Source organism: Cuculus canorus, chromosome 3, assembly GCF_017976375.1.
Source record: "Cuculus canorus isolate bCucCan1 chromosome 3, bCucCan1.pri, whole genome shotgun sequence".
NCBI lineage: Eukaryota > Metazoa > Chordata > Aves > Cuculiformes > Cuculidae > Cuculus > Cuculus canorus.
This window is the reverse complement of record NC_071403.1, coordinates 30,594,685-30,621,252: the sequence shown is the minus strand read 5'-3', so window position 1 is coordinate 30,621,252 and position 26,568 is coordinate 30,594,685. Positions and strand designations below refer to the sequence as shown.

The window sequence follows — 26,568 nt, the reverse complement described above, 5'->3', positions numbered from 1 at the left end:
TTGCATAGTTTTTACTAAATAAAAATAAAATTTAAAAAGTCGATTTCTTGTAGTGAAATGCAGTTTCAGAGATAACAAACAAAAATATCTATCTGTTAAATTCACAGCACTGCTCAGAGCTCCTGTGTCGTACCTGCACAGTTACTTGCCACTTGCTTGGTGCATACTTTCCTTGCTACTTGTATCTGATGTATCTTTCATGGTGGGATCCATCACCCTTTGCAGGAGGATCTATCCTCACCTGTTTATTTTGTAATATAGTAACACCTTTAGACCGCACTCCTTTCATTCTGGAAAACATGAAACAATTAGGATATAATTGGAGCACTTGCCTGTGTGCTCTTATTAAAAGAGCAAAATTAATCTGTTTGATAGGAATGGCAGCACCAGCTGAGTTTATTGTGCAAGTAAAACATTTAATGAAAAGCTGTCAAGTTTGATATGTTGCTACTTTCAGAGCCGTTACATACAGCCAAAAAATCCCGCTGCCATACCTGGTCATGGGTTGCAGAACTGGACTTCCCTCTCCCACATTTATGGCTGGGTTTTTTTTTAATTCTCTGGGAAATGGTTTGTTTTCCTACAAGCTGTTAGTGGAAGTGCACGTGTGAGCCGCCAGACTCATGTAATGCCTTCTGCTCTCCTGTCAAATTCAGGGAAGATAAAATCTACAAGGATACTTAATTAAAAAAGAACGCCATCTCCCTTTTTATAAATCATCGCTGCCATCCTGCCCCCGAAAGCGGAAACGCTCTCTGGCTAAAACAGTGCAGGAGAAGAGCATAAAACCCTTGGGTATGAATTAAACCAACTTGCTGAATTAACTAGTAGTTTCAGTGCGGGGTTCAGGCTCAAACGGCCCCAAACCGCAGCCTTTTCCCGCGGGCACCAGGCCCCGCCGTGCGGGAGGCTGTTCCCGCCTGTCCCTCCCGCCCTTCGCACTGGAGACCCCGCGCGCCCCCGCTCCCCGCCACGCGCGGCCACGTGCTCGCTACCTGCCGCCCGCTCCCCCCCCCCCCCGCGCGAGACCGCGTGCCACGCACCCCCCCACCCCCAGCCCCGCGAATCCGCCACCCACGTGCCCGCGCGTGGCAGTGGGGGGGCCGGGCGGGGGGGGCGCGCGCGGGGTCTCCAGTGGGAAGGGCGCGTTGGCGGCGGCGGCGACGCCCGGGGAGGGCGGGGGGTGGGGACGAGAGGGGCGGAGGGGGGAGAGCGCGCGGCCCTGCTCCTCCCCCCTCCCCTCCCGCCTCTGCCCCTGCCCCGGGGCGGCGGGTGGCGCTGGCCGCGGCGGCTCGGGGCTCGGTGTCCTTGTGCGGAAATGACACACGGTCCCGTCACGTCACGCGAGAGCGCAGCGCGCGGACCCTCGCACACAAAGAGCGGGGGGGAAACGCGGGCAGCAGCGGCGGCCGCTCCAGCCGCCCCCGCCGTCCCGGGGCTCCCGTGGCCCCGCGCGGAGACGAGGTAAGAGCCGCCGCTGCGGCCGCCGCCGCTCCGCGCGACCCTCTGCGGGGAGAGGGGAGGCACGGGGGGGGGGGCCGCGGGAGGCGCAGGGCTCGGCCCCTCCCCCGTCGGCGGCTCGGGGCGCCGCAGCCCCGCGGGGTGCGGGGGGCTCTTTGTTCGCGGCGCGGGGCCCCGGGCGGCTCCATCGGCGCGGCGGGGGGAGGGGATGGGGGGGGGCGGGGGAGAGTGGAACGGTCACGCCGCCGTCACCTCCAGCCTCACCTCACCCCCCCGCCCCCCCCGCGCGCGCCGGCCACATAGATCCGCCCGGGCAAGGGTTCGGACCGGAAGCACCAACCGCTGCCGCCGCCGCCTCGGGCTCGTGGGTCTGACCGCGGAAGCGGCCCCGGCCGCCGCGTGCGGGGTGCGCGGGGCGGCCTCACCGCAGCGCCCGCCCCCGGGCGGGGCCTCGCGCCGCGCCGCTCCCACGTGGCGCCCGCGCCGCCGCCCCCCCGCGGGGAACCCCGAGCACGGGGGAGAGCGAGAGGAGGGGAGACCCCGGCGGGGGTGCAGGGGGCGCGGAGTGACCTGAGGTGTAAGGGACCCACAAGGATCATCGAGTCTTCCTCCCCAGGCTGTGCGATGGGGACACCCTGGCAATGAGGGGAGGCACAGAATCACAGAATGACCGGAGTTGGAAGGGATCCGCAAAGAGCATCTTGTCCAAGTCCTAGGGTTATCGAGTCCTCCTCCCTCGGCAGTGCAGAGGGGCGAGGGGACCCCCGCGATGGGGGCGCCCCGGCGGTAGGGGGGGATACAGAATGACCTGAGTTGGGAGGGATCCACAGGGATCATCAAATCCGGCTCCGAGGGTTACCGAGTCCTTCTCCCCCGGCTCCCCCGGGCGGTGCAGGGGGGACATCCCGGCAATGGGGGCAGGCACGGAATTCCAGGGTGACCCGAGTTGGAAGGGATCCACAAGGACCGTCGAGTCCAATTCCTAGGGTCATTGAGGCCTCCTCCCTCGGCAGTGCAGGGGACAGGGGAACCCCCGGGCAGTGCGATGGGTACCCCACAGCAATGGGGGTGAGGAGTGACAGAATCATAGAATGACCTGAACGGGAAGGAATCCACAAGGATCATGGAGTCCAATTTGTAGGGTCATCGAGTCATAGAATCATAGAATCGTTTGGGTTGGAAGGGAACTTAAAGGTCATCTAATTCCAACCCCTGTGTCATGGGCAGAGTCCTCTTCCTCTGGCAGTGCAGGGGGATAGGGGGACCCTCAGCAATGTGAGGGGTGGCACGGAACCACAGAATGACTTGGGTTGGAAGGGGCCCACAAGGATCATCGAGTCCTCCTGCCCTGGCCGTGCGGTCTGGCAGGCAGCGTGCCCAGCAGTTGTCCCCCCCGGGTACCGGCTGGTCGCACCGTGGCTTCGTGGGAGCAAGCAGCATGGGGTCAGGCTCTGCATGGCCCTCCTAAAAGCGAGGGCTGGGGTCAGGCTTCCGCAAAGGCGGTGGCGTGGGAGCGCGTGATGCTGTGGCCGTCTGTATTGGTCCCCAGTGGGTGTTGCGCTGCTGGCACTGACTGCTGCCTCTGCCCAGGTCACCCACTGCCTCTACCCTACTTTCCCCTGTGGTATGTCCACACAGCCCTTGGTAAATAGAAGGGAACAAACTCTGAACCAGCAGAATGCGAGCCGGCAGCGGGCCAGCAGCCATGTGACAGCTCCAACATAGCGTTGACGCAGTCTCTGGGCTTTTTGGATTGAAGTGCAGGTAGAGTTTGTTGCTGCCCCCTTTAAAAACAGTGTATGCCTGACTCTTGGGGCAGAGACAGTTAAACAGTGAAAGAAAAACCTTTTCCTTTCTTCTGGGTTACACCTAAGCATCAGATTACGAGTTTATGTGAACGATTAAATCTAATGAAACAAATAGTAGCTAATACATGCTAATACGTTTTCCTTTTCTCTCTCTCTAAATTGAATTCAGCAAAACCCACACTTTTTATCTTTGCTAGGTATTTTCATAGCTTGGGTTAGTCCGGGACAGAGAGTTGGTTGTAGTTTGGAGGAGATTGTAAATTGAACAAAGTTCAGATGGAACAGTGTTTTAAAATAAAAGCAAAGAATGAGGGGAGAGAAAATGAAGCACTGAGGAAAGTAAAATGTTTGTAATTGCCCAGGGGAAGACACCTATACTGAAGCAAAACCTAAGTGATGCATTAATGCTGGATACAAAGTAGTCTAGCATTTTGCTAACCAGTGCAAGGTTACATTGATGTTTGATAAAATACGGGGCACAGGCTGAGAAAACTTCAGCTTTGGGCATCTGGTTGGAAAACTGAAGAGAGTTTTTTTTGTTTGGTTGTTTTTTGTTTGTTTTTTTTTTTTTCCTCTAATTTAAACAGCATCTGCAGATGTAAGTAAAATTAAATACTAAAAGACCCAAATTGAGAACATGCCCTCTTAGTCCTTTTGGCAGAATGCCCTTGTTGCAGGCTGGCTTCAGTGGAGACTTGAGGCTTCCTGTCCTCCTCCACAGGGCAGCAGAGGAGGTTTTCAAACTATGCTAAGTACAGGGATTTTATTGTCTATAAAGGTAGTGCTTCCAGCAACATCTGCTGGTTCTTTTAAAGGTATTTTTCATCATTTTAGAATTTGTTATGTATGTATTTATAGTTGGAACACAATTATAATGTTGGAATACTGTTTCCTAAGGTGCTTAATTTTTCAAGTGTCAGTACTGGATATCAAGAATTAATTTTACTCAGAAACTTCACTCTTCGCTCACTAGTAGCACCCTCCTATCTCAAAATTGATAGGATAGAAAGCATCTGCTTTTAGTAGTATTTTTGTCTGCTTGTGTTTTCGTCATTGTTCAGTTAACTGAGGCAACATTCTCATTTCTGTTTTTTCTAAGATGGGTAGTCAATTTTAAATTGATTATCAATTTTTTTAAATTAAAGTGGTTTCAGGTATCAGACTTCTTCGATCTGCTGCTTTATCAATTAACTTCTCAAGACTTCAAAATCTTTACTCAGAAAAGTCACAAGTTATAAGGAAATCTCACTAAATATATAGAAAGTACAGTCAGGTGTACAAATCACACAATACAAATTTCTGCCTCCTCAATTTCTGTCTGTTACAATAGCTTTAGGTGTAATTTGTAAGTTAAGTGTTTTGGGCAACAGACTAATGGTGACCCTTTTGAGTTACTTGCTTATTCTGAACATCATACCAATGAGTGTGGCAATGAGGTTTTCAGCAATAGAAGGATACTTAAATAGAGAATAAAAGTATTAATGAAGATGCCAAGAAGTCCAGGAAAAAAACAACTTGCATTATTTTGGGGTTTTGAAAAGGCCTTATCCAATTCTGTAACATTAAAGTTGAATCATTAGCCCATGGAACTGAACAGAAGGCAAACATTACCTCTAAGAAACACATTTTATGGCTCAATTTTGGAGTATTATTTATATGTAATTCAGCTGAATTGAATTTGAGTTGCAGGGTTTTTCACAAATTGGAGGAATCAAATTTAGCCCAAGGATAACTGCAATATTGAAATTACTGAACTCAGTGCCACAGCTAGGAAGTAAAAGATGCAGATTATTTGGCTCACAAGGCAGAACCTAGAACTCAGAGTTCTCTAGGTTTGCTTCTGCAGCCCAAGCAGGAGGTCTTTTCAAGAAACAGCCTGGAAAGCAACACACACCTAGAGCAGGAGGCAGTTCCTGGGCAGCCTAGGCAGAGGCACATGCCTTGGGTCCTGTTTCCTCCTGGGACTTCAGGCCTCTGTGTTGAGAATGGGTGTTTGCTCTCATTATTTCAAAGCATTACACAGGAATCATTCTTTTGTCCCATAGGGACAGTATTTCGTGCTATCACTGGGTAGTTAGAGCTTCCGTCGGCTCACCTGCTGCACAGGGCGAGACCACTTCCACCTACCCCCACCAGCTTTCAGGGCTGTGGGCTTCCCTTGGGAAGCATTAATCACTTTGTGTGTTTTATCCAGTGTTTCATGTAAAATACAGACACAGACAGAGAGATAGGGAGCAGAACCTCAGATGCTTGGCTGTCTGGTGAGTGTCTTAACTATTAGATTGATTAAACATTGTCCCTTGCTGAGGATGGATATATAGCCAAGAATTTTGGTTGGCTTTGGGTAAACCACACTCTAATTATATAGCATAATACCAGTGTCATTTTGTGATAAAGTCCTGTTACGGGAAGGCATGTGTAAGAGGAGGTGCTACTTTTGGCTGTTAACTAGCAGTTCATTGTATCGATCTTGTAAAATTCAGCCAATGTTACCTCCTTAGAATATCAGCTTTTTTGGCATTCCCATAATTTATTTAACTTTACTAGGTTACCAGTGCTTGAGAGGAGTGTTACATCTTTCACTATATGCTGAAAGCAAGGGAATGGAGCAGCTTATTCCACATACACTATTAAAGACATATTTAAGTGTTACTAGCAAACATGCATATCTTATCTTTTGACCAAAATGTAAAGAACAAGTCACCTCTTCAGAAGCAAATGACACTCAAGTAGAATACTTTTCATTGAAGCCTGAATTTTATATATGAAGCAATGTACCACCATGAGGCTTTAAAAGGAATAAACATCACATAGGACACAAAGCCTAAATGCCGATATTTTTAATATCATTCTTATAGTCAATAGTAAAGAATTGGAGATATTCTTTCCAACCTACGCAAAGATGCTTAAAATTTTAGTGAGATGGTATGTGTTCAAGAAGCAGCATCTACACATTTACTGAACTTTAATGAACTGAATGGTAGAATGTTGTGCAAGCATTTAATTATAAATAGCAAGCTTTTCTAAAACTGGTAACAGACATTATATTAGAGTGTATTAGTTATTCATTTAAATTTATAATTATAATTTACAATTATTTTACTTATTTAATCAGAATTGCTTTCCACGTACAGTGTGTGTGAACTTTTATGCTATTTTGCATGATTTTCACTGTTTTTGTTTTGTTGTCAGAACTTATTACATTGAACATGGTAGTTTGAAGAGTAAAGAGGGTTTTTTTTTTACCTAAGAACCACAGAACACTAATATTTTTTTCTGTTGGACTTTGTATTTTTTAAGTTAGAACTTCCAAGGAATCAATCAGGTTTTCTTTAAGAATGATTGCAAAGGCAGAGAACTGCCTTGATCTTACAATACCAACAAGGTCGTTTGTCTTCGCATTGTGCTTTTGCAGTGGTCACAATCCTAAGACAGGTAGGGAAAGCGTCCTCCAAGGCCAACACATGAGTAGTTGTTAGGTGTTAAATAGGGGAACAAGCATGCACATCATGGGACCATTTAACTTAGGCTTATGAATCAATTCAGTTTTATATGTCAGTAACTGAGTATACATTTATGCTACTTTTAAGTAGCATTATACATTATACTAGATGATATGAGACCGAAATATGTTTAGAGTATGATTTTCATTTTTACTCATAGAATCTTTTATACCTAAGCGCTTTACATCCTTAAGGCTTCAGTGCATATTTCAGCTGGGCACATTTTTGATAAATGGATCACATTTTTTTGCTCTACTTGCAACAGCAGCATTAAGGTGGCAGTAGTTAGTGCTAAGTGCACAGAGAAACATTGCGAAGCCTCGTTTTTAAGGTATTCTGTGATTTGGAACTTACAGCATTGCACTATGCACTGAGGTTCCCTGTTAGCCCATAATACCACTTCAGGGTTGAATGTTGTTACCAAAGTGATACAATGATACAATTATGTATCATAACCTGGTAAGTCTTATGAATACGGGCACTTATGAAAAGTAAAGGAGCGTTAAGTCCCTTCATTGAGGTGTCTCACTCCTCATCTAATCTGATGAGAAGAAGGGAGAGCAGGATCTGTGGGAAGGAAGTTCTGCCAATAGTGATGACTGAGGTGTGCTGGGACCCCTCACTTCTTTCCCCACCCCCTTATGCCTTGGCCTATCACTCCTCTTCCCGCTTGCCCTCCAGCATGCCATAGTCTGGTGACTAGATCACCCTTCTAGGATTTGGGGACCTGGATTCTTGTCTATGCTGCAAAAGTGTTGCCATTGGTAAGTGAAACACCCTACAATTATTTATGACTGTCCTCTGTGAAAATCCCCAAGTTCTGAGCATGTTCTGAAAATGGGTGTTGAATCTTAGCTAGTAGGCCAGTTGCAGAGGGTTCCTGGTGGAGCAGGGCTCAAAAGGTTTTTTGAGTGCACTCCACTGGAAACTTGGTACTTGGTAGCATCTGTAACCACCTACAACTTCAGCTGGTAGCTGAGTGGGATTCTTCATCTTGCTGCAAGCCTCAAGATCACAACTAAACACACTTAGATCGGTGTCTAGAGTTAGACTGTAATGCATATTCAACTTATTAGAAGTAGCTTAAGTTGAAACAGGGTAACACAATGCTATATGTCACATTAGTTCTCTGCAGAGAGGTTCATTGTACATTAGTTTTAAAAGAGTAATATTGTTGTTTGCATGATTGCAATTTTTTATTCACTTGTCTTAGAAGAACAAAGCTTTAATCACCTTATGAAAAACATCCTTTTTGGTTCAGTATTTTTAACTGTTTCAAGTATCAGGATGTGTGGGTGAGTGTGGAGGACTGAGCCAAAAGGGGTGTTTGTGTCTTCCCAGGTGAGTGCTGGCATCTCCCAGGCTCCGTTGCATGAGACCTAGCAGTGGCTCAGCACAGGTGTCTGTACAGCACCAACTCTAGTAGCTATCAAGGCAGTTTAGATGGGAAGGTGAGTATATGCTGATACATCAGCAAGGTCTTTGTTTTGAGACATTTATTACATAGAAATTATAAACGACATGCTCTTCTCAAGAAGTCCGTTTTCAATGTAGGAAATTTAGGCAGTAAAATCTAAAGATTTATTGTCTGCATTGTGCCGATGAGGTCCATTTACGCCTTCTTCCTTGATTGTTGAACTAGTTGACGTGCTGCACGTCTTCCTGTTCATCCAGTATTAGGTAGGTTTAGCTAGTGACTGTACTGGAAGCAGACTGCCATTAATCAAAATTAGAGTCTCTTTTGAAGAAAAAATATTAGCTGTTCACTTCATTTTTAGTGTTCACAGGTGTAGAACCCATATTAAGGTTATAAGAGCTATTTGAGCCATGTTTTAGCATGAGCATAGAGAAACAATGTTTTAGTTTGCCTATTTTATACCTGCTAGGTGTTTCTGAACTGTTAATACATTCTTTGGAATTTAACTTTATAAACAAGATAGAAACTAATGAACCCAGAGAAAGTGCTTCTAAAATAACTTGGTTCATAAATTAAAAAATTTACAAGCAAATTCCTAAAACTTGAAGATAAAGGTTTATGTTCATATCTTGTAAATCACGATTTTTTTTGGCTGATTTGGGTGGAAATACTAGAAGTTTCGGCTAAAATTTGAACATTGGGTGCTTAGGCTACAGCAGTAATCGACTTCAATACGATCAGGGTGTGGCTGTTTTAGTTGCTGTTGTACGTGTTTTGGAATCCTTCTTCCAGGTCCTCTTTTCACGAGAAAGCAGGATCTACTGCAGCACCTGCCTGTGTCCCAGCAGGATAGAACTGTCAAGGCTGGTTGCTCTGCCAGTCATGGCTGGAGACCTGGGCTCCCAACTCAGCACAGGGTGTTCACCCCTTCCTAGAACTAGCTAGCTGCTGCCTTCTAGACAGCTTTGAGTCAGTGTTAGGCTAAGGATAATAAATATCTTTGCCTTCTGTTTTGAAAAAAGACATATAAGGTAAGAATAAAATGCATTTATATACTCAACATGGCAAAGAACAACTGTCCGGTGTTTGCTTTACTGGATGGATTTCTTACTCAACTGCTTTTTGCACTATTTTGTTCCTGGTTCTTTTAGGTCTTTTTTTTTTTTTCTCCAGCTTTGTTTATTGTCACAATTTGGGGCAGAACACTCCCTCAAACCAGGTTTTGACACTACTGTCTTTTCTATAGAGACAGTAATTATAATTCATAAGTACTGATTTTCTGTAAACAGGATTTTAAAGAATCTGAAATATTTTATCTTTAGCGGTCTTTAAACAATCAACAAAATTATTGTTAACCTTACTTAGACAGGCATGGATATGCACACACACACACATACAAGCTTCTCCATTTTCCATAGGACCTCATTTCTTATGGAAATGATGATACAGTTGCTCTGTTGATATCTCTGTGTCTCCTCACTTGTTGGTCCATTGCAACCCAAATTTGAAGCAATATTGCCTGACCTGAGTTTGGGATAGCTTTAGTCTTCTTTCTGTAGTGTCCTTTAGAAAATTAGCCAACGTATGTGATTTGCTTTAGTTTTCAGTTTTTCCAGTTTTAAAGAGTGGCTATTCAGATCTTTGTTTATTTTCTCCTTCCATTTCCCTTGTATTCCCAGACAAATTCTCCTAAAGCATTCTTCCTATTTGAATAACAGTGCTAGCAGGAGTTGGAAGGAAAACATATTTCCTATATCCCCTCCTAAATATTGTGTGCTGTTCCCCCCTCCCCACCTTCGTCTTCTTCCTTTCAGTCTCTGTCTTTACCATCTTTTAGAGTTTTACTCTAATAGAGCAGTCTAGGATTATCTGGAAAACCATTTTGATTTCCTTTGCAGAATTTTTCCTTCTGGGGTTGTTTAGCCTGGAGAAGAGGAGGCTGAGGGGAGACCTTATTACTCTCTACAACTACCTGAAAGGAGGTTGTGGAGAGGAGGGAGCTGGCCTCTTCTCCCAAGTGACAGGGGACAGGACAAGAGGGAATGGCCTGAAGCTCCGTCAGGGGAGGTTCAGGTTGGATATCAGAAAAAAATTCTTCACAGTAAGAGTCATTGGGTACTGGAACAGGCTGCCCAGGGAGGTGGTCGAGTCGCCTTCCCTGGAGGTGTTTAAGGAACGGGTGGATGAAGTGCTGAGGGACATAGTTTAGGGAGTGTTAGGAATGGTTGGACTCGATGATCCAATGGGTCCTTTCCAACCTTGTGATTCTGTGATTCTGTGATATTCTGCAGTAGTGTTGGCTAATTTGCTTACTGTCGCCTCAGACCATCAGAAAAAGACTCTGTCACACTTCTTGAGCGCTACTATGTGTTGATCTTGTACCACATCCCTCTGAGCTAAGCCTAGTGCAGTATGGGAAAGTGTTAAAAAGGTCTGGAAACTGAATGTCATTGTATCTGCTATATGAGGGCAAAATATAAGTGTTCAGTACTATGTGCTTTTCTTAAGATTCAACATATCATTTTGAGGGTGCTGTACAAAATACACTGTCTTAGGATTTTTTCTAAAGAGCTGTAGTGGCTGTGTCTAAATTCGTAAATAACGTTGAGTTAGTAAGACCAAGTATTAAGCCCAAACACTGCTTATTAGGTGGCTTAGAAGTTGGTGTGGGCTACTTGTGTCTCATGCTGTCATGTCTCTACAGTGTAATTGAAATGATTATAAGATGACATCATTTATGTGTGGATCAATTAATGAATACAAGTCCTGAAATAGGGGATTATGGTGTGTAAAAAGGAGAAGATATTTAAGGGGTTTGTAGTAGCTCTTGTGTCCAACTGAGAGAGATTTTTTTCTGGTGACGATGATGAAGAGAATCTCATGTTATCCTCTAAAGGATGCCCTTTATAAGTTGTACATGGAAACCATGTTGAAGATAAGCACTTTAGAGGATGTTTTGGCTTCTAAAGTGGCCCACTATGAGCTGGTTTTATAACATCATAGATCTTTGGTTTGTGTGTACATGCTACCCATTGTAGTGCAATCATACCAAATCTTACCATGAGCAGGATCTCATAGTTACCATTAACAGCCTTCAGTTACTATTGAAGAAAAATTCTTAATTACACAGTATTCAAGTGTTTGCAGAGTTTTTTAACAGTATCTTCAGATTGGAAATAATAATTCTATTGAACAATATTCAAAAGTAAGTAAAGACTTTTTTTTTTTTTTTTTTTTCCATCCAAAACAGATTCCCTGTCTCTTTCTTTCCTCATCTGTCTCTTAAATTTCATTATAACTCCCACTCCCGGGCTAAATGTAGACTTTTGATTGACTGGTTGCTTTATTCATTTGCTCCACCCAGAGGGAAGCCTGCCTTGATTTCAGACCTTGGGTAAAGGATGGGCAGGAACATTTGAAATAAAACTATTGGAAAGAAGACTTCAGCTGTGGGAAATGTAAATTAGTAATATTCTGGGGCCAAGTAAACATAATGTTGTGTGCAGATGAACATAAGCGATGTGTCACAGTTTAGCAGTCACCAGCTTACCAGTTGAGAGTGTCAGTTTGCAGCTGCGTGCCCTGTCACAGTCAGTGAGATCTGGTTAGGTTGCTTGCTTTGGAGATCTTAAAAATATTTAGGATATCTCTTAGGAATGTGTCCACAGATTGATGTTTGCCCACAAGTAATTTGCAAAATTAGTTTTCGAGGTAACAGAAATACAACTGAGACTTCCATGTGAAAAGTAATGCTAAAATCATGCTAGAATAATACATTTTCTTTCCCTTACAAAAAAAACATTGTCACGTTATTCAGAGGCTGACAGTTAGAAACAAAAGTGGTTACTGTAGATCTACAGATTGCTCTGCTTGATTGATGCAGTCCATATCAGAGGATCAAAGATTTTTAAATGAAAACTTACTCCAGTGTGTATATTCCAATTTATGAGTTTTCCTTCTTTAATGACTTTGGGTCACCCACAGTGTCAATATAAAAACACTTCACTGTAATAAGAAGTAGTGACTTGCTTCAGGATGGAGAATTTAATCCAGTTAACTTCCTTTTATATAGTGCCAAGATACTTCATAGAGAAGGTTAAAATTGCTCTTACTTTTCTCCATGCCAGAAAAATATATAGTTTGAAATACATTTCTAGCTGTCATATGTAGTCTGCAGTGTAGTTTGCATCTTGACAGGTCTATAGATGGCCATAAAATGTATTGAAAATACCTAGGTTCTACAAATGTTCAGACTGGAAATTATCCATGGGCTGACAGTTAAAGTAATTATAAAACCAGATTTAGGTATTTCCTGATTCCAGAAGATGCTGATATTTCTTTCTGTATTTTTGTTTTGTTCTTTAGTGAAATAGAAGATGAATTCAGCTGAAATCAGTGATGATGATGAAGGTAAAATGTTATACTTTGTGTAACTTATGATCAGGCAAAAATACTTGTTGAACAAAAGCCTTTGTAACCTGATAAAGAATACACTTGGATCAAGACAAATTACATTAATGTTTTTTAAAAAGATTTGTAAAACACACCAATATCTTTGTTGCTCATTATATTTTCTGCTCTACATCTTTCTTCCCCTTGGAAAAAATCTTTCTACTGTAACTTTATTTGTTATTCTTTATATGCTTCTTTGGGGAAGAAACTGTCATTTGCTGGATGACTGAATGATTCCTAGAGTAATAAAAACTTGGCTTTGGAGTGGCCTCATTATACGCTTATCGTACAAGTCGTAAAAAATAACCATGTTCTTCAAAACACATTTTCATAAAAAGAAACAACTGACAAAATATTGTATTAAGGGTGTAATGGTTTTCTGGAGGGAATACTTTATCTTTCTAAACGTTCTCTCTTTCCAGTAAGAATTCCTAAAAAAAAAATTGTGAAAGTAGAAACAGAAAATGAAGATGAAGCTCTAGACTGCTCAGTAACATCCAGATCTGCTGAGAAACACTCACTGGATGGCACAGTTACTTGCCTACAGGATTCCAACAAACGGAAGCAGACCTCACTTGGTTGTGATGGTTCAGGGAGCCAGCAAGATGTCTTACCCAGTGTGAAGAAAAGACGCTTTACACAAGAGGTGACTTCTCTGTCCATGACTGTGATTTTTCTGTTGATATTTCATAGGCTAAATTCATTTCTGCTGTAAGCAAAAAGCAAGTCATTTAACTAGATTTGCATTAGTAATGCATTTCAGTCAAATATGGCTGATATTAACCCATTTTGCACACATTACTTGTCTGGGTATTTCTTTCCATAATGTAGATGCAATCATATCTTTGAAATATAGGTTAATTCATTCTTGTGAAGTGTATGCTTTGTCAGGGAATGTAGGAGCAGGTAGTGATTTGGGTTAACTGGGCATGACTGATTACAGTCCGTCTCACATCACACAGTCCTTCAGCTGGATCCTCAGTGGCAGAATCAGGGTTGTAATTCTTCCTTCTGTGACACACAATTTTGATATCAGTGAGACAAGTATAGATTTGTGCATTACTTGAAAGATAAAAGATGCAGGGATGCAGAAGATTTAAGTATCTCAAGAGCAGAACGTATTTACAATGTCTGATGCAGCAACCCACTTCTGACGATCCAGGTGTTTGTGCAGCTGGTGAAGGAGATGCCCAGTCTCTCCCGCTACCCTGTCCCAGTGTTTCACCTCTCTGGAAATAGGAAATTTTCATTAATCTTTGCTGAAACTGAGAAAATTTCTTTTTGTCCTTGTTCTTTTCAGTAGGGAGAACAGTGATCATCTGTTCTAGAAAAGTCTTCTGCATGTGGGAAAATTGATAGGATGTTGTCTACCTTCAGCCCTTCCTTTCCAAGATTAAAATTCTGTTTCTTCAGCTTTCTTCAGGAGTCGCCTTGTATTTTTAGTTGTTCTCTTTGAGATTCCTGAAAGGGTAACGTCCAGTGTTGGATAGTCACATCTCTTCTAGCACCCTGTAGAGCAATATAATAACTTTCTGTTTTTCATGATCAGCACTTTATTAAAATAGCCTAGATTCTAATTCATCCTCTTTTGAATAACTTCAGGCTCTGGGTTATATTTAGTTTATGATCTACTATAAAGCACATATCCTTTTCTGCTGTTCCGCTACCTAGCCAGTTACTCCATGTTGTATTTGTGCATTTCATTTCTCCTTTCTAGCCATAGCTCTTCATATTTCTTTCTTGACTGTCATCTTTCTGATGGGGCTGTTTTTTTCCCTGAATGCCTGTGGTAGGTAGGTCTTAATCTTATTACATGGTTTCTTTCTTTTCCTTTTTCTTTTTCTTTTTTTTTCAGTTGTTTTATTTACATTCAGATTCTTAGAAGAGCTTCATAATGGCCTCTGAACTCTGCTTGCTTTGGAGTTTACTGTTTGCCTTTTGCCTTTAGTACATTTCTAAATTTATTTGAACTGACTTATAACTTTGGACTTGGAATATCAGAAACAATGATGAAAATTCATTCTTGACTGTCCCAAATGAATCAGCATGTTTAGTTAAATAGCCAATCAGAAACAGTCCTCAATCCTAACAACATTTTAAAGTTAATTACTTTTCTAGTACCGATATTTTGTTTTAGTTGATGACTTCATTTACTATTTCTGTTTAAACAGAGGACAAAATGTTAATTATTTTTGGAGAATATTGAGCTTGTAGTATATTTTTACAAAGGCATCTATGCATGATATAAGCAGAGCTGTACTTTTTGTGTTATGTAACTGTACTGTTGGGCCAGTGATTATTTCACTACATGGCTTTCTATCACAAGAAATTTCACTTTTTTTAAATTCTGATTGTCACTTCATAACCAGAAATTCACTTGGCCTAATTTTTTTGAAGGAAAAAAAATGTAGAAAACTTTAAGTTTAAAAAATTTATGTGCATGACATTTCCAAGTTCTTATGTGTTTGATAGAATTGTTTTACATGTTTCTTGCTCATATATTTATTATTCTTTACTCATATGCTAGAGTATTATGTTCTGTATTCTTCAAGATATTTAGACTTTGTTCGTTATGCATAATAAAGGTCATAAGTTAGCTGGACTTTAGCACTGAGCAGAGCAATAACTAAACAACTTTTAAAACTTGGCGTAGGACTCCGAGAGATCATGTGAGATGCTGTTTCACAATTACTTATATTGGTCCATGTTTACTGAAATACTGCATTTTGCGAATATTCAAAGAATGTGCATAATATAAAAACTTACTGTGCAAATTAATATAAAAAGTAGCACTATCTTACATACATTGAGTGTCATGGAACAATATATTTGCTTGGGTTTTGATGGTGCATTAAAACTGATCATCTTTAGAAGTGTAGTATTTTCTCAAATACATTGATGTTTAAAGATCGGTGTTACAGAAAACTAATTAAAGATATTAAATACTAGTTTAATTGGAGAATTTATGAAAAGCCATGTATTTGTGCTGTGGATAGTGCTGTTCCAAGATGGACAAGACAAGATAATTAAAAGCAAAGGGAAAGAAAAGGAGAATGTATCTGAAATACAAAATCCATAAGTATAGGCACAAATATGTTGTCATCTGTTACTCTAACACTGATTATGTGACTGAAATGCAGATAACCAAATCCATCCCACAAACAGCTCCACACACTGAACTGCATTAGCTAAAGGGCAAAAGTTCAGCTGCTGTCACGGCAGAGATCCACTGTAGTTCTTAGTGTGAACACTTCCTTCTTCAGAGCACCATGTCCAGAACTGAGAATGCAAATTTTCACAATGCTTACTGTTAAAGTGCAGTAAGATACTTAAAACAATGAATTTGTGCTGTTTAATACACCTTCTAATATTGCTTTGCCCTGGCTCTATATGCACAGTGTACATTAATAGAAATTACCCCATGTTGCCAAGTTTTATTATATAATTAATTAGGGAAAAGGCACGTCTGGAGTTCTGGTGAGAACTGACAGATGACTAGTGTTCCATGGCAAGCTATTTAGTAGAGAAGCGATTGAATTAACCATACTCTGTATGTGAAGGATCATTTGGAATATCCTCTGTAATCAGGAGTGTTAATGGAAGAGCTAGCTACTTAGGTAGCAGGTCTCACTGAAATGTATTCCCCAGAACTGCAGTCTTGTTTTGTTCTTTTGTTCAGAAACAGTACAAGAAATTTGTAGTTCAGTCTGAGTATCTGACTGGGGAGCATAACTATGTTTATTGTCAGTAGAAATGTTCATCACCTGCTTTCAGGTGATGTCTCTTTGGGAGAGCTCTGTTACCATCTAGAAATACTTCTGTTTCTCCAGTGACGAGTATAGGTGGGGTATGACAACTTCGGTCCCAGTGTAGGAGCAATGTGCATCACAGTCTGCTCACAGTTTGGTCTCTGTGTTCTAGTATTTTACAAGTCACAAAGAGCTGATTTACTTAGGGTATACTATTCCACTTACTGAGATATCACCTTTAAATAACTGGTGCTGGTACAGGACTGGTTCCTTGCTGTCCTCATAGCTAACGTGCTTTAATATGAGTGGGACTGGAGGGACAGTCTTCTAAATGGGACCTGGAAGTCAAGTGTCCTAGGCACCACCACAGCTAGGGACTCTGCACACTGTGAAATTTATTGTCTTTGGTTTATGCTTTCTCTTTATGATCTGTCCATCCTCACAGCTTTGGTTGTGGAAACACAAGGTTTTTTTTATATGTAGGGTTGTATGATATGAATGAGAACAGAACTTGGAAACACACTTCAATTTAATTGAGTCTGCTGGTTTCTGCACTTGGAAGGGAAAACAGCTTGTTCTTTCTGAACCTCTTTTGAGTATACATTACATTCGAAATTAAAAAGTAATTAGATTTAATTTGTCACTGTAGTAAGCAGATGCCAAGTGAGAGTATACATAAGAACCAGATTAATTTCATGAGAGTTACAGTTCGGCTTTTTCAGAAAGGAGTCTTAATTCAAGTTCCTCACTGTAAGACACAGTGCGATCTTCCACTAGAATTTTGAATTGCTTGTGGCTCTCAGCTCAGACCTTAAGATCCATTTGTTTTCAGACTTGAAAGCAAATTCTGTGTGGTTTTGTCTAATTAAAGTTATGCCAAGCAAAATGTTTCAGTGCAGTTGTCTCTAAAATCTGTTTTCTCACGTTTGGATTCTGTATATTGGATTTTGATTCCGTTGTATCTACTTCATTTCCTAAGAATTATTTGCAATATCCATGTGATTGCAAAAAACCCGCCCCACCCAAGCCCTGCATATTTGCTATGAGTTGATGAAAAAGCTTGCTTCTGATTTTAAGTAGTGAGGAAGAGTTAGAAATTGAGGACACTCATCTCTTAAGAGCTCATTGCTGGTTTTAATATAAATAATTTAGAAAATTAGAAACCCTTGAGTCTAAACTTCTCTGCCTTTGAGAAATAAAGAAATCTTATGCTTCCCTTTTAAAAAATTCAATACCAAAGTACTTCTCACTTTGATTTTAAGTTTTTGTTATTTAAATAGAATACCTTTTTTAAATTACAGTCGTTCTTAGAACTTATTTGGGAGTTGTACGCCATTATAAAGATAAAAAGACCCCTGTATAAATCTTTCACTTCAGAAATAAGAGACTAAGCATAATTTCAGTATCTTACAGCCTTTGTGGTGTTTTCAGAAGCTAACCTACAGAAAGTGCTGGAACATTAAATGCTGTTGTTGGAGGCAGTGGCAAGGTCACAGGACTAGGAGTCAGAAAATCTAGATTCTATTCTTGGCTCTGTTGCTGACTTGTTGCCATTCAAATTCTCTACAGCCCAAGAGCCTCATACGCAAGGTGAAGCATATTGATACTTAATTTGGGAGAGTATTTAGAGCTCTGCAGCTAAAGACTGCTAAGGAGTATTATTGCATTTCTATTCCATGGAGAAAGCCATGAGCCAAAACAACAAAAAAAATGCCCTAAATAATACTATACCTTTATTTTTGTTTTTCCTAGTGAATTTGTTAATTTTGCTGTATTTAACACAATTAAGTACTCTGGAGAAAATTTTACTTTGCATATTTTTGTAACAATGCCTGCTTAATAACAATATTGTAGCTGATATTTTTAAGGCATTCTTACTAATCCAATATTTATTCATTCAAAGGGCCCCCTTTCAAACATGAAGAACAGAGATACTGGCTCACCCACTCAGGTAAATGCAGAGCAGACAAACAAGAACAAGAATCCTAACGTAACATGGCTCAGTGAAGAAGATTCCTTCAGTGATATAACCACTCCATCTTATAAAAAACCTCTCTATGGCATCTCACACAAGATCACGGAGAAGAAGAATCCACCAGGAGCAGAGCAGTTTGCTTCTTATGAGTTGTTTGAAAAAATCAACCCCAGCAGTCCCTCGCATCTTCGGACTTTGAACGATCAACGCAAAAGGGACTCAGCTGCAGCCATTGCTGTAGCAGCAGCCACTGCAGATTCTGATGCAAATATATACTCTTTGATACAGAAAATGTTTTACACGCTTAACACCCTCAATACTAATATGACTCAGCTTCACAGTAAAGTTGACCTGTTGTCTCTGGAGGTTAGCAGAATTAAAAAGCAAGTCAGTCCAGCAGAGTCTGTTGCAGACTTCAAGCCTCCCCCAGAGTACCAGCTGACTTCTGCAGAGCTCAAACAAATCATGGATCAAAGCACGTCAGGCGGAGACTTAGCTTGCCGGTTGCTAGTGCAGCTTTTCCCAGAACTCTTCAGTGACGATGAATTTAGCAGAAGCTGCAGCGCATGTGGCTTTCTAAATAAAAGGAAACTTGAATCTCTTCATCTGCAGCTTATCCGTAACTATGTGGAAGTTTGTTATCCTTCTGTGAAGAACACAGCAGTGTGGCAGGTGGAGTGTTTGCCCCAAGTCAATGATTTTTTCAATAGATTTTGGGCTCAAAGGGAAATGGAAAACAGTCAGCAGAATGTACAGTCATCTAGCTTTTATGAGACTGAGCAGGTTGAATCCTCCCATTATATGGAGGATAAAGAGCAGGAGGAAGCTTTATCCTTGGACAGGAGTAATGTCATTGCCTCAGATTACATGCTGGATGCTCAGGATCTCAATGAATTTTTAGATGAAGCTTCTTCTCCAGGGGAATTCTCTGTTTTTTTGTTACACAGATTGTTTCCGGAACTCTTCGACCACAGAAAATTAGCTGAAAGGTACAGCTGCTTTGGAGATTCTGGGAAACAACTGCTGGATCCTCATCGGCTTCAAATAATCCGTAGGTACACTGAAATTTACTTTCCAGATGTGCAAGATGACGAAGCCTGGTTGCAGCAATGCATTCAAAGAATAAACGATGAACTTGAAAATACATATATGGATGGAAGCGAATGTGATCAGATGAGAGATGACTGTTACGATTCTTCTAGTTTACCAGATGATGTATCAATCATAAAAGTGGAAGACAGTTTTGAGTATGAAAAACCTGGCAGACGCTCAAAAAAAATATGGCTTGTACCCATAGACTTTGACAAACTTGACTTTCCCCCTCCTGATTTTGATGTCCCTGTCCCAGATTACCTGTTGAACAAAGAACAGATTAAAAGCATATATGAAAGCAGTCTTTCTATAGGCAACTTTGCCTCTCGATTGCTTGTTCTCTTATTTCCTGAACTTTTTACTCATGAAAACTTACGGAAGCAATACAACTGTAGTGGATCTTTAGGCAAGAAACAGCTTGACCCCACTAGAATTAAATTAATTCGGCATTATGTGCAGATACTGTACCCCAGAGCAAAGAATGACAGAGTGTGGACATTGGAGTTCGTTGGGAAGCTTGACGAGAGGTGTCGGCGAAGAGACACTGAGCAAAGGCGCACATACCAACAGCAACGGAAAATCCACGTGCCAGGGCCCGACAGGAGGGAATTTCTTAGCTATGCAATAAACCCTGAGAGGTTTCGAGAAGAATTTGAAGGGCCGCCACTGCCACCAGAAAGAAGCAGCAAGGATTTTTGCAAGATACCACTTGATGAACTCGTCGTTCCTAATCCTGACTTCCCTGTGCCTTCTCTGTATTTGCTGTCTGATAAGGAGGTAAGAGAGATAGTGCAGCAGAGCCTGTCAGTCGGCAACTTTGCTGCCAGGCTTCTTGTAAGACTCTTCCCTGAACTCTTTACTGCAGAGAATCTCAGACTGCAATATAATCATTCAGGTGCTTGTAACAAAAAACAGCTCGATCCTATCAGGCTGAGACTGATCCGTCATTACGTGGAGGCAGTTTACCCCGTGGAGAAAATGGAAGAAGTATGGCATTATGAATGTATACCGAGCATTGATGAAAGATGCCGGCGTCCTAACAGAAAAAAGTGTGATATACTGAAAAAAGCAAAGAAAGCAAATAAGTGACAGGCTCTTTAAATTCCTAAGACTTTGACCACTAAATTATTGTCAGGATCATGCTTTGGTTTAGACTGAAGGGCCTGTCAGGAGCCAAGTGTGCTCAGCATCTAGGAGAGTCAGGCACTAGGTTGTGTTTTAATGTGTACATTGCATCGATGTGGGCACCGCAGCAGTGGGAAGTGGCTTACTACATTTGTACATGGGTAAAGACCATAATTCGTTGGTGGTAGAGATATCAATGATTGAGTAAGAGCACGATTTTCACTGGTACAAATACACGTATTGAGACTGTATTACTCCACTCCCCATTTCTGCATCTTTTTATCACTTTCTAATAATAAAGATTTATTTTTTTTTAAATCATGCTCTTCAGGGGCAATTTTTTGTTACACCCTTATAAACAGTCTTGTTAGTTAATTCAGAGTTTGAAATTTAAACTTAAATTAAATTTGAAAGTGCCATATTCATTGGAAATCATTGGAATATTAGACTTTGCTTCTACAGTATTTGCAGCTTCGCATTTGTTTTGTTCTTGATGATACTGTGAAAGTGAGAATAATAATACTGTGTCAAAGAATGGGTCAGAGTGGTGTCATTTGCATTTCTGACTGTTACCAGGTTTTATTTCTAAAACCAAGATTAAACTGTTGAAGAATTGAGGCGTGAGCATAGAAGTACTGTGAATGCCTTTTTTATATAGACGCCACAAGCTTTATTCTGCCCCTGTGAGTTCGTTTTTTTGTTTTGTCCAGTGTCACTGCTGGTGTGACGGAGGGTGGCTCGTCTGAACAGAGCCAGCAGAACAGACCCAAGCCTATACCCATGGAATGTCTTGCTGTTGCCTGCTTGCCACTCTATTTGTAAAATAACAAACAACAATAAAAAGACCCAAAACAAGAACTTAGAAAAATTTTAGACCTTACTCTCTATGAAAATAATGATTCCAAAGGTTTCCAGTATTCATGTTGAATTGCATTATAAGATGTATGTGCAAAGACTGATTCTGTGGTGGAATTGTTTCAGGTTCCCCACATATGAGCTGTGGTAATCAATGTAACTTATTCTTTGTGTGAATGCAGCACCATCTGGGTATTTTGGATGTAGGTATATTGAACTCTCTCTCACTCTGCCAAATGGATTTAATGTTACTAGTAGCTGTTTGGAGGCATAACTATGTAGGTATAACTTGGGTTCATACGGTCAAGTTTGCATCGTTAATATGTTCAAGTGTAACAAAGAACACCCAGAACCCAATGTGAATTTGCTGTATGATTTGTCACTGGAAAGTGCTGCTTAAAAACTAGTTTTCCTCTTTTTTTTTTTTTTTTTCTTTTTTTAAATTTTAATACTGATAGAAGTGGTGAGAGAGAGTCAGGTATGGAATTTTAAGACAGTAAAGACAGCAATCGCTTACTGACTGTTACTGGAACACCTTGGAGCAATTGTTGATGTTCTCTGTGGTCCTTTTGTTGTTTACTTAGATGGGTCATAGTATCAAATTTTAGGTCTGTTCCAGTGTAATTTTGTATTTTAGCGTTTGTAAGAAAGTACAAAATACTTGGTATTTTTACTTCAGATTTTTAGAATTTATTGTTCTTAGAGTCATATCAATCCCTTTCTTTTTAAAAAAATGAAGTGTTCTTTCCTAATGGCAAGAACTAGTTAAAAGTATTATGTTAAACCGGGAGTAAATCATGATAGATAGTAGCGTTTGCTCATTTTCCCCATATGCTGGCAACATTCTCAAAAAATGTTTAAAGAAAGTCATGAATGTACTAGATCCACTGATACTGTTTATATCCATTTAAATGTTTTGTGTTGGTTTAAATACTAGCAGACCATGCACAAAATGGATATCGAAGCAAATATGGCTATAATAAAATGAAAACATTTTACCAAAGATAAAGAACTGATACCACAATGTCTGCATCATATCTTTCCTTTTGGTTCATAAATTTAGCAAATTGAATGTACCAGAAACCAAGACTATCTCTTGTAATTGTATGCTACCTAGCACCTCTGTGGAACTTTTTACATGCACTTTTATGGGAGATATAAAATGACAGAAATTATTAACAGCTGCTTAATTTGTTGCTGTGAATAGCTGGCCAGAAGGTAAGAAATATAATTCTATTTTCTTACCTTAATGTCATACACATTTCACCACTTTGTCATGTCAAAACTCCCAGAAGAATTCAATATATATTAAACTTTTGTACAATTGCCAGATGTTACTAGCTAGCATGCAAATCTGAGTGATACTGCCTTTATTGTAGATGCTGACATTAAGTAAAACAAATCAGTCCATTTGTATTATCTACTAAGTAGTGCAAAAGCTATTTTCACCTTAAAAAATCACATTTTTGAAAGTGGGTTTAGAAAGATTTTTATTTTTTCTTCTCTTCTGTTTAATTGCTGTGTACATTCCTTTTATCTCACTCTTCACAACGCTTTCATGATTCGTTTGATTGTGTGTTTTATAACTGGTATCAAGAAAATACAGACATATGAATAGTGACATAGTTCATTAATGAAAGCTCTTGCAGTACATCTGAAGTACAGCCACTTCATCCAGTTGGTCAGTCTTGTAAATAAATTAAAGGTATATTATTTTCATACAAGAGGAATGTTGTCTGGTGATTGCTTGAGTACAAGCAGGGATTTTTTCCCTATACAGTCTGTCACTAAGATCTGAGATAACCTTAGCTAGTCAGACAGTACATAAATTAAAATACCCTGGTTTGCTGCAGCTGCTTAAAAAGATTTTTCTGTCTTTCAGAATTTTTATGTTTAAAAGAATAAACTTGTAATTTTGCAAGTGAGGCTATGATAGGAAGATTGGTAGATATCAAAGCGTTTGGAACATACATAGCCATGGACACATGGACTTCCCATTACTTTCTACCTGCCAGGTCAGTAAACCCTGTTAAGGTGCATATCAAGGGTCTCTACTTCTTGTAGTTTAAATATATCAGCTTTGGATAAGCATTGAATACCTCACTTCTAACAGTCTCTAAAAGAAAGTGTAATATATTATGGCTCCATATTTTTATGTCTTACCCATTTTCTACAAATTTAAAACTTACTTAGAAGCTGTGTAAAAGATGTAAACCGGCACATGAAAAAGGAGGTCAAGTTCCCATCAGTTCATTGCCCACTAACTGTATTCAGGTGATGGAATCAAGTTTGCAAATGAGAAAAATCTTTACTTGAAGTCAACCACTTTGTGACACTAACGCATTAAGGCCACCAAAGTGTTTCATGTTCTAGGAAATGTTTGTCACTGTTTTTTCTCCTCTTCAAAATGCATATAATTTATTTCTAGATACCTTTTTTAAAAAAATGTCATTTGTGTCTTTTCAGTTATTGATATTTATATTACGATATAGCAGTGAGAAACAGAATTGCATGCTCAGTGCTCTACAAAGGCACATCAGGTCTAATTTCATGCTGGAAGGGATTACTGTGCATTCTACAGCCGTGAGAAGCACAGCAAATAATATGCAGGTTTTATTCATAATTTATTTTCATTCAGACTTTGTTTCACTGATTAAAGGAATGTGAAAGAGATGGAAAATTCAGTGTCTTTAGCTTGCCTGTGCTAAGGAGGAAGCATAAACTGACAAGTGTCATTTAAGTTGATTGTGTTGAAAATCTATGGGAGAACAAGAGTGGCAGGTTCAAGCCTATGATTTTTTTGAGTTAAGTCAAACAAACTCCATCACTGTCATTGCCAAGAATTGTTCAGTACCTTAGTTTGACTTTCTGATTTTTTCCATTGTTACAGCAATTCAGTTAACACCAATGGAGTTAGAGAACTTCCTCAAGAACATTCTGAAAACATCCTTCTAAATGTGCTTGAAGTTGTTTAAAATAAATAGCTGACATGATGGTTTAGTTCTCTCTCTTAATTCTCTTATGATTGTCTTTGCTAAGAAAGACAGAAAGAGATCCCCATTTGTTTGTCTTTATTCTTTCCTACCTACTTTTTTTGTCCTAGTAAAGATAAATTTCTAGTAGTAACAGTGCTTTTGAAATCCTCACTGTACCTCCTCCATTATAAAAGCCGTTCATCTAAACTTCTCACTGGTAGTGATAGTCCTAATTTCTTACAGAAATTTCTCACAGAATACATAATACTCATAATTGTCTTTGTCACGGCTCATCTAAACCCTTGGAAAAGCTGTCTCTCCTGCAGCAGAGCGCTGGCTGATGGAGCTGCCCTGGGTCGGGCAGTCCCACGGTTGGAAGCAGATGACTCCTGACAAAATCAAAACTCCATCATATTCATAACATTTTCCTTATACATCATCTGACAGGCAGGAGATTGGCTCTTAAACTCTATTAGTTTTGTCCAGCATATTCCTTTCATTTTTGTCATTTTCTAGATGCTATCTTTTCTAGTGAGCGTCCAGAAAAGCCTGTGACATGGGCAGATCCCCCGCTTACTCGTTTCCTGATCTGTTCAGCGATGGGGCTGTGGTCCCCACTAAGCATTTTTCTTTCATTAACAATTCAGAAGGAAGAACTTTGATTCTCATAGGATGGAAAGAGCTGTAATAGAACAGAAGTAAAGCTGTTACATGTTCTTTTCCTAGTTCTCCCCTTTTTCCCACCACAAAGCAAACATGAATAGAACAAACCTGCTCATTTTTTAAATTAAGTTTTCCTTATTTTCTTTTTAAAAATTCAGCCTATGTTCCAAGCAAAAAACATGGAAAAAGTCACCAGGTATCCAGTCTCACTAAAATTTGCTAATAGAGCGAAACAAAATAAATTGTGATTGCCAAAGACTGGAGTCAGACCAGCCAATTAATATCTCTCCCCCACACACAAATATCCAGTAATCATTCCCAATTTCCTTCACAAATTTCATTATGGCAAAACAACTGTTTGTCATTGTTTGCAGAGGCATTTTGTAGTGATGTGTAGTGGTCTGACACACCATTACAGAAAAAAAACCAACCCCAAGAACCAAAGAAAACTCACAAACAATAAAACCCAGAAACACTTTGGTGCTTTTCTAGTCTATGGAAAAAAGAATTGCCTATTATTTGAGGGGGCAGAGGAGTCAGAGTGTAATGCCCCTCTCTGTGTTGATCTGTACGCAGCAACACAGAGGAACCTTCAGGAGTGTTTGGTATGTGCCTGCTTTGGCTAACCAGGCTGTTCCTTCAGAGGATTTTCCTGGTCCCTGCTCCATAATGCAGGTGGGCCCACGTGCAGCGTGTGACGTTGCTCCTGCAGTGGGTGAAACACGCAAAGCTGTCAGCTAATGCTGTGTGCTGTGCCAGTGGCAGCTGGGTCTTGTGTTTGGTCCTCTTACAGGACCAAACAAACTTCTGGGTCAAGGTCATCGCTCTGTGCAAGGGCAGGTGTGCTGGCCATTCTGGGCCCCGTGCCTAAGGTTGGTTACGTCTGTGTTTAATGCAGAGGTGGCTTAGGCAACATGGTCACCTGGGCAGCCTCCAGTGAACTTGCCAGTCCCTTCTCAAGCCATCCAAACCCCCCCTTCGTGAGCTCTCAGCAGTATCTCTTTGAAAAAGCCCTTGCATATAGTTCCTCCACTATGCAGACTAAGACAGGCAGATGCACATCTCCTGGAAATTCATTACCACAGTGACGGAAGTGCAGAAGCTGCAATCACTGACCCAATTCACTGTCTCCCTGAGCTCCGAGCAGGAGGAAAAACATTTGTGCCTCCTGCCACTCAGTGGCACTAAAGATTTGGTAGGTTACAAGTGGCAGATGCTCTGTTTTGGGAAGATTGTTAAAACTTTTGTCTGACTGCTTCTTACTACTTGGCCACATCATCTGACCACTTTGTATCAGAGTTATACTGATAAATATATCAGTAATATAATCATAAATATATCAGTAATACAGAGTTAAACTATTTTATCAGAGGGACTCTTAGCATCTTAAATTCACAGCTGATGAAGAGATGATGCATGGGTGATTCCCAGACAAGTTTATTATGTATGCTTTGTGTACACAGTCTATGTGATCTTACCTTGTCTAAAAGCCT

The 26,568-nt window shown here is 40.7% G+C and overlaps 1 protein-coding gene across 3 annotated transcripts; it reads left to right on the top strand.

The window, feature by feature from the left end:
- Positions 1-1,224: 1,224 nt before the first annotated feature.
- BEND3 (BEN domain containing 3) lies at positions 1,225-25,139 on the top strand. Of its 3 annotated transcripts, XM_054062478.1 has the most exons (5): positions 1,225-1,464; positions 8,114-8,223; positions 12,555-12,599; positions 13,064-13,287; positions 18,294-25,138. In XM_054062478.1, exons 3-5 carry the CDS (start codon positions 12,566-12,568, stop codon positions 20,544-20,546), a joined length of 2,511 nt encoding a protein of 836 aa, XP_053918453.1. In that variant the 5' UTR covers positions 1,225-1,464; positions 8,114-8,223; positions 12,555-12,565; the 3' UTR covers positions 20,547-25,138. The 3 variants fall into 3 exon arrangements, with proteins under 3 accessions (XP_053918453.1, XP_053918452.1, XP_053918454.1); XM_054062477.1 differs by lacking the exon at positions 8,114-8,223 and having other exon boundaries at positions 1,226-1,464; positions 18,294-25,137; XM_054062479.1 differs by lacking the exons at positions 1,225-1,464; positions 8,114-8,223; positions 12,555-12,599 and adding an exon at positions 14,359-14,434 and having other exon boundaries at positions 13,174-13,287; positions 18,294-25,139.
- Positions 25,140-26,568: the final 1,429 nt, after the last annotated feature.

Coding starts and splice junctions, on each gene's coding strand:
- BEND3 (XM_054062478.1), top strand. CDS start 12,566: ATGAATTCAGCTGAAATCAGTGATGATGATGAAG. Junction 12,600..13,063: donor AATCAGTGATGATGATGAAG/GTAAAATGTTAT, acceptor CTCTCTTTCCAG/TAAGAATTCCTAAAAAAAAA. Junction 13,288..18,293: donor AAAGACGCTTTACACAAGAG/GTGACTTCTCTG, acceptor ATTCATTCAAAG/GGCCCCCTTTCAAACATGAA.